This window comes from Fragaria vesca, linkage group LG5 (genome assembly GCF_000184155.1).
Source record: "Fragaria vesca subsp. vesca linkage group LG5, FraVesHawaii_1.0, whole genome shotgun sequence".
Classification (NCBI taxonomy): domain Eukaryota; kingdom Viridiplantae; phylum Streptophyta; class Magnoliopsida; order Rosales; family Rosaceae; genus Fragaria; species Fragaria vesca.
The window spans coordinates 11349450-11357675 of record NC_020495.1 but is presented as its reverse complement, the minus strand read 5'-3'; the positions used below and the strand labels follow the sequence as shown (position 1 = coordinate 11357675).

Genomic DNA, 8226 nt, shown 5'->3' with positions numbered 1-8226 from the left:
GAAGAGTAGATCTGCACTTTGTATTCACTGGAACATTCCTGTCTTGGAAAACCAGGGAAGAGTATTCTCACAACCCTGCACCTATACTCGGCATTAATTTGAATGCCGGCAGCTCCTTTCTGATCGTCTGCCTTGCAGTTATAGTAGGGAAGATCACAGATGAATCCTACTGCAACATAATCACACCGTTGAGGAGGGGGTGGAAGATGGACCCAATGACCTGTGTGTGGATTGCAGATGAAGTAATCACGATGATGACTTCTTCCTGGGCAGCACAAAACCAAGTCATTATACGTACCTAACACAACAGGCTCTTCGAAAAATCCGAAAGCACTCTTCAGTTTTTCTAATCGTTGAGTTAATAGCTTGGTAGAAGATGACGGCATTCTACCAAGGAACTCCTTCCCTTGGTTGTTTATCAAAGTACGTACTATTGGCGTTTGCTTGCGATCACGTTGGACACTCAGAAAGCAGCGGATGAAACAAGGATCTGACATGAGACTGCACCACCTCTTGGATACACACTTGCACTGAGCAACAAACTTATAGGAAGGAAGCCGACAAAGGATTTCGATTAACACTGTCTCGGGCAGATCATCAATTTTGATGTTCATCAGATTGGATCGTCTTCTTCTTGCTGATGCTAACCTTGATGGTCTTCTTTCTTTTGCTGATTTTGTTGCTGCTAATTCTGATGGTCTTCTTGCTGCAGATTTTGATATTTTTGAGGGATGACTATCATCAGAGGCTGGCACTGATGATCCAATAGATGACTGGGCTATAGTATCGAAGATTCTTTTGGTCCTCATGGTTGTCAAAAGATCAAACGTCAGTGTCGACTGCCCCTCCTAAAACCCTAGATATACAAAAGTTATAAAGAGCACTGTACAGTGTACACACTATCACAAAGCATAAGAAAAAAAATTAATAAGTGATCAAGGAAAATAGATCAAAGATGATAGCAAAAATAATAGTGAAACTATTGTATCTTATTTATTGATAGGTGTCAATTATATAGGGGATTACAAAGTACCATTCCGGTATAGAGAAGAAAAACATAATCCTATTCTATCATGTAAACCTATCAATATACGGAATATAGATTCCTTATCCTAGTAGCATTAGGCCAAGACACACACACACAACGGCATATCCTAGAACAATAAAAGCACAAAAGACCTCCAATATGATGCAGCGGAGTCTTTGTGAAGATGGGTTAGGCACTAAGAGGATCAAGAAATATAAACACATGAAAATAAGAGGATGCAGTAGGGATACATCTATGTGCCTAGTCACTGAATGGTTCAAGATTTGGTTCATATATCTAAAGTTAAGATTGAGTAATGTTCTGTATTGAAAATCCTTACTCTGAGAAAGTTTTTGATATGATACTCCAACGAGGTGTCATGGAATGCAGTGATTACAGGGAATGCAGAGGATGAGAAAATATGAACAAGTTTGTTTTTAGTAAGGATCAAGGAGAATCATGTATGCCAAATACAATATTAATTATTATGGTTAGTATTGCTTCACAATAGCATGCAAGACTGCGAAAGAGGAGGCACCTACATCTAAGAGAGAAAACTGCAAAAGGTCAGTGTTTAAGTAGAATTAAGTGAACTAATAGCATTCGCAGGCTATATACTTTCATTTTATTCCTTCAGGATGAATAAAACATTACAGTTCATTCATGTTCATATATTTCATATGTTGTTTGCTGCATAATTTAGTTGTACAACTATAGATGCTGTTAATGAAATAGCAATTTTGCAAACAAATGATTCTCAAGTATGAAATAAACTTTTAGTCTTCAATTTTATATTGAAATTTTATTAGGACTGTTTATATGCTTACATTGCAGATGATTACTTAAGTTTAAGTTACTGTATTTTGGGGTAATTCATGTGGTTTTATTTGCTACATTGTGATCTTGGAATGATGGTGATTTTCTAATTCACCAAGCCATCCTTTGATTCGTTATGTGAATTGAATTCAACGTGCAAACTATAGTATACTATTTTTTGTATAATATTTTTGGATTCTAAACAATGTCAAGTTCAATGGGAGATTGTTAAATATCTTAAAGAACTGGACATTTGTATTAAGAAGAATGTAAACATAATATGACTAGTATTTGGATTCAAGCATTAAAGATGAGTCTAAAGTCTGAAATTAATCATATTGGTCAAACTCATTAATCTGTTAGAATGTGAAATTCGTTAAATACAATTATAAAGATATCTGATTTGAGTGTTTGAATTAAAGAGCAGTTAGAAGGATATGATAGTTTCTTGATGGAAGGATATGACAGTTTGTGATGAAAGGATAATTCGTTAAATACAATTATAAAGATATCTGATTTGAGTGTTTGAATTAAAGAGCAGTTAGAAGGATATGACAGTTTCTTGATGAAAGGATATGACAGTTTGTATAATTGTTCTATATAGTCAGATTTGGTCTATGCTGATACACAACCGTTTTCTCGTCAAAAGTCCCATTAACTTTTTTTATTAAGAATCCAAAGTCCCATTAACCTAAAGAATCATGAAGGTGGAATCAGGAGAAGATTATATTGGCGACTACAGTTCTTGCACAAGGTTTCAAGGGTCAAGTGCATCTACAGGCAGATAACGTACTCCAAGTGCGCCGACAAAAGATTAAAGGAACTCCAATACAGACGAAGATCAAAATGGATCACTCAAGTTATTTGTGTAAGTTTTCAGTTTATGTAAATTCCAGTAATGATAGACACAGACATTGCTATCCTGAAAACACAGAAAGTTCAAGTTCATGTATTCATTATGAAATAGATTTCATTGAGTATCAAATACAGATCTAACAAATCTTTCATTGCGGCGATGGATATCCTCCTATAGAGGGACATGAAAGTATCTGCAAGTTTTTTTCTTTTTCTTTTTTTGTTACAATATCTGCAAGTGTTCTTGGTGGAGCAAGTATATCATTAAATTATGATAATCTTTGTGTTACTAGATTACAGTTTGATCAAACTGCTATGATCTAATATCAGTCTTTCAAGTAGATTCATACTTAACTCTGGGTGTCTTCATCCTGTGGTCCAATGCATCCTCCCTCGTTAACAAGAAGTTTGATGTCTAAGCTTGAGAGGAAACCTTTTCCATAGATGTGGAAGAATATAATTTCTGTTGGTAGTTGAAAAAAGATAGACTCGTCGACAGCTTTGTTGGGTGAAGCAAGACGTGTAATAACTGATATCCAAATCCTATCATGCAGAAGTCTAGACAATGAACAAACGAAATATCCCTACAAACTAGTCGACCGGCATCGGTGTTCACAGAGAAAATGTGAGTAACCAAAAAATAAAAATCCTGGGAAACCATGGACACAAGTTCTTAGTCATAAATCCCTGCTTTGGGGGTTCAAGATATATAGACAAGTATTCGTACCAACTACCAAACCATTGCAAGATCCCATAAACCATAAGTGGATTCTGGTCACTAACCATTTCTTTTAATAGGTGAACTATATCAAATTTCTGGTTTTTATTTTATTTTTATTTTTTTTGTATTTTATTTTATCAATATATCAAATTTCTGGTTGCATCAGAACAACTTTAGCAGACTCTCTATTTTAGTTTTTAGCTATTTTAGAGAGCATGTTTAGTTTTTTTAGATGTTTTAGGAGCTCCAGCAGACTAGCTAGCCAAACTTAAGCTATTATAACTTTTAGATAGTTAGCGAGATAACTCAAATGAGGTTAGCTATAATTTATTACATTCATTTTAAGATATTTTAGGTAATATATAAATACATTTAAACTATTTAATTTTTATTTGAAGAATAATATTAATGTAATGCTAGCTAAAATAGAGAGCATTGATGCGTACATATTTCTAAAATGGCTAGCTAAAATAACATTTTAGCTAATTTGACGAAAATTTAACTCAAATATGGCTAACATTGTTAAAGATGCTCTTAAAGATTGTATATCAATTTACTCAAGATAGACGATTCGAGGAAAGGTATTAGTGTTCAAAAGTACACCAATTTACTCGGTATATCTATCACTTGGCTGCAAAAGCAGCTACAACTTCAATTTTTATTGCGAGTATGTGCCACCAACAAGTAGCTAGCAATATTGCGACAAGCCAGCACACTCATGTTCTCAAACAATGCCCATGGTCAAGAAAAAATATAGAATTTATCATGCTATATATCTCATATGGGGCAATAAGCAAGAATTCCTAGACTGTAGAACAAATGTAAATAATCATAAACAGAGTAACACACTAAAACGCAGAGCTCATTGGGTAAAACAAGTAACATACTATTATACACCGAAGGTGGAGAATCCAAATTATAGAAACCAGAAATAGAATGCAATCTAAATGACAATAGTACAAACCTAGAAAGAAACCTGCAGCTATTGAATGCACTATTCATTTCTGTTCTTGCTTAGTTGATCAGGCCTCAGGATGTCAAGCCATTAAAATCACCAGAGTCATTCAGGCACCAAAACTAGAGTTCCATCGTAAGAAATGGCATCAAATAAGCCAAAGACTGTACCGGTCAGTACAGATCTTTACAGCACTTAATTCTGACCAACTCCATCTTCTTAGGCAGTGTGATCACAACTGTACCTTTTTCTGCAAGGAAAATAGGATCCCAGAAATAGCAGCTAAATAAAGGAGAAAACACATCTGGTAAATCTCGTACATTAAACCGAAATAGTTTAGCCCAAGATTTAGGCACCCCATACTCTTTCGTCGCCCAAAATTCACTACACTCATCATCATCCTGAAAGAGCACACAAAGACATCCTCCTGAAAGAACCGGAGTTCTCATTCGCCTCATTTTCAGGCTATCTTCATTATGGCTAAGAACAGGCAATGGCATTTCCCGAAACTCCTCACTTGTCAGATCAAAAGCATAAACAGGTGGCTCGAAAATCCCAGGTTCGCGTTGACTGACCCAATGAATTGCTCCATTTGAATGTGTCCCCCATTGTTTAGACCAGAGGGGGTATGGCGACAAGTAAGGAGCTTTAACAGCTTTCCAACTGTTAGCTCGGGGACTGAGAACACATTCGCTTCTATAAAACGACCAAATTGTGGTATCGCCACAAGTTTGTAGTCGTCTGAGGCCGACACTTGACCAAATATACACAGCTCATGCACCTTTTCTCTTTTTCATCTGCCAATTTTACCATCCCAATACGAAAACTTGGACTAGGTATAATCCACCTAGAGGTACCAAGGCAGCGCGATGGATGCCTGAAACTACCAATCCATTGCAGGAGCCCATTACCACACCACAATGTGGCTATTCGGCTCGAATGGGCAGGTGAGATTTCTGATCGAAAAGTTATAATCAAGGAACCGAAATCGAGATGGTAACGAAGCAGGGTGGGTGGCGATAAGGACATTTTGACGGAGGTGAGATGCTAGATGGAAATGGGAGTTGGCAAACTGGATGTCGGAAACGATAAGAGAACGCCACCGTTTTGAGACACAGGTGAAGCGGATCAAGGACTTGACCTGCAACCGGCAGAGGATGTTGAGTACAACATGTTCAGGGAGGTCCAGATCAAGCTGCTCCTTTTCCGTCAACATTGGCAACAGCTTCAACAGCTCGACCTAACTAAAACAGAGAAAAGATCGAGACTTTCAAGTTTCAACTTTAACAAAACTGAAGAACAATTACAAAGACAAACTACTTCAGGTAACTCTAGTTTCGATGTTAAATGGAGATGTGGGTTCATAGTAGAAGATGGTACAATTGGACGGTTTCTTTGGCAATGAATCAAATTTACTGAAGAAAATGAAGAGAGGAACTGACCGAGATGGAGATGGATGTGGTGGGAAAGACCTCCACGTTTGTGAAGAGACTGAAGAGGTCTGTCTGTGTTCGGGATGTTGAAAGAGCGACGATGATTCGGGTTTAGAACTCAGTAGATAGAGACGGTTTTGTTACTTAATTTGTCACTGAAGTTTGTCTCTAATGACTATTTTTGGTGTAGTGCCCCCTTGTAATCATAATCCTTCTTATATTTACAAATAAACGGTCACGATCAGGCCATGGAGAATATGAATGAACTTGATTGCACCATACTGATATTCATTTTTCTTTTTCTTTATTCCATATCTTTTATAAATTCATAATAAATAACTCGGGTGTTCCAGAAATCCCACGAAAATATGATTTTGTGTACTCTAACATCGTATCCTTAAATCAAAGATTTCATATACTCTCGAGTACTTATTTAACAATTGAGATCATCAAATAATCCTTAAACTATCTCAATTGAACTCGTCAATTTCTCCATGCTTACACTAATACAATATTTAATTTATATTATAGACTTGATTGCATAGTACGAATTCTAATAACTTTTTCCTTAACATATTTATAGTTCATGGTCTTATAATATTCACGATAAAGAACTCGTAAGTAGTGTTAGAATTATAGGAGAATATAGAGCAGAGTGTTTTAGTTATTTTGTTGTAATCTCTAACTATATAAACTCTTGTAACCTACATTTTACATCAATGAGAATAGCCATAATGTAGACTCCAAGCTCTTCAACATTTCTTTACTTTCTTGTTCTTTCATTTTCAATAAATCTTTGATTCCTATCATGGTATCAGAGCCATGGTCACGATCTGAGGCTACATGCTTATGAGAGTTTTTGCTTCCGCATTTATCCATCTGGATTTCATTTTCAGTTTTTCAATTTCCCCAAATCAAAAACCCTAACCTCTCGCGTGGTCTTGCCCAATCTTGTCAAATCCGAGCTTGGCTGTCTCCGATGGGGAGACGACGTCGTTTTTCCTATCTGATCGTCCTCTGTTCGCATCCTTTGCTTGAGCCATGTCCTCGTTATTCTTCTCTACTCGATGCCCATCCCTCTGTTTTTGTCCTCATTGCATATTTCAATCCCCGCCGGCAGTGTTGATTCTTCGGCACGGGTCGGTCTTCCGTCATCGCTACGGGCATGCATGACGTCACGGAGGTATGATGTCGTGGTCTTGCTTCTGTATGCCCAAATATTGATTGATGCTTTGTGTTTCCACTGATAGAATAAAGGAAGAAGACAATGGTGTTTGGATTCAGATTAGTGCTTGGGTATTCTCCTAGTTTGGGTGATTCTCATATTGATTGCTCTAATTACAGAGAAATTGGTAATCTCTTTTCAGATTTAGTCGCCTCGTTCACTTGAATCATTGAATCATGAAATTTTTCTATGGTCTGGGTTGTTGTGCTTCAATTCGCCAGTTTTCCATTTTCATTTTTTATATCAAAATTTGTTTGCTGTCAACCCAAAGAAAAAGGGGACAAAACAGTTTATTTTTCTTTTGTTTTGGACCGGTGAGTGTGGCTTGATGATTTGGGTTATCGATTGGTTCTATGGCTTTAGTGTGAAATGTATGCCTGAATTTGGTGAAGACTTTTTTGATTTTTCTGATATATGGTGGAGTTATATATGTTGGATTACTCTTTCCCCATGAAAATATTGGGCATATTCTTTATGAGCATAGATTGCCTATGAGTGCTTGAGATTATAGCAATGAGGAGTTACGTTGTTGGGTTGCTGGTGTGTAATGATTGTTAGAGGTGTTTGTGTAAGAAATTTGCAGATGAATGATTGAGAAAATATGCAGTGCAGTATGGCTTCCAAATATCAAGATTAGAATTTCAGTTTATTATTATTATTATTATTATTATTATTTATTTTTTTTTTTTTTTAATTTTTATTTAGTTTTTCAGAAATTAGAAGTTTCAGAAATTAATATTAGAATTATGATCATCTTTCTTATGGGATGCTTGCTAGCATGCTGCCATGATTGAATCTTCTATGCTGCCTCATTGATCTGCCGCAACCAACAAAGTGACCTTAAAGATGTGCTTATATTGCTACAAGGATGTTAGGTTTTGAATTGGGATGTAATTGCTTAATTTGATGTATTTTGGCTATGAATGTTTTGCATATGGTTGAGGGAGGGTGTTAGAATTATAGAAGAATATAGAGTAGGGTGTGTTAGTCATTTTTTTGTAATCCCTAGCTATATAAACTCTTGTAACATACATTTTACATCAATAAGAATAGTCACAATGTAGCCTCCAAGCTCTTAAACGTTTCTTTACTTTCTTGTTCTTTCATTTTCAATAAATCTCTGATTCCTATCAAGTAGGAGATCTTTGAGAATAGTTCATAGACACATAATTGCGTTTACAAATTACTCTTGAG

The 8226-nt window shown here is 36.1% G+C and overlaps 1 protein-coding gene across 1 annotated transcript; it reads right to left on the bottom strand.

Moving 5' to 3' along the window:
• Nucleotides 1-4547: 4547 nt before the first annotated feature.
• Nucleotides 4548-5590, bottom strand: LOC101314474 (F-box protein CPR30-like). Its single transcript, XM_004301266.1, has 2 exons — nt 5286-5590; nt 4548-5052 (listed from the first exon to the last, which is right to left on the bottom strand). Exons 1-2 carry the CDS (start codon nt 5588-5590, stop codon nt 4548-4550), a joined length of 810 nt encoding a protein of 269 aa, XP_004301314.1.
• Nucleotides 5591-8226: the final 2636 nt, after the last annotated feature.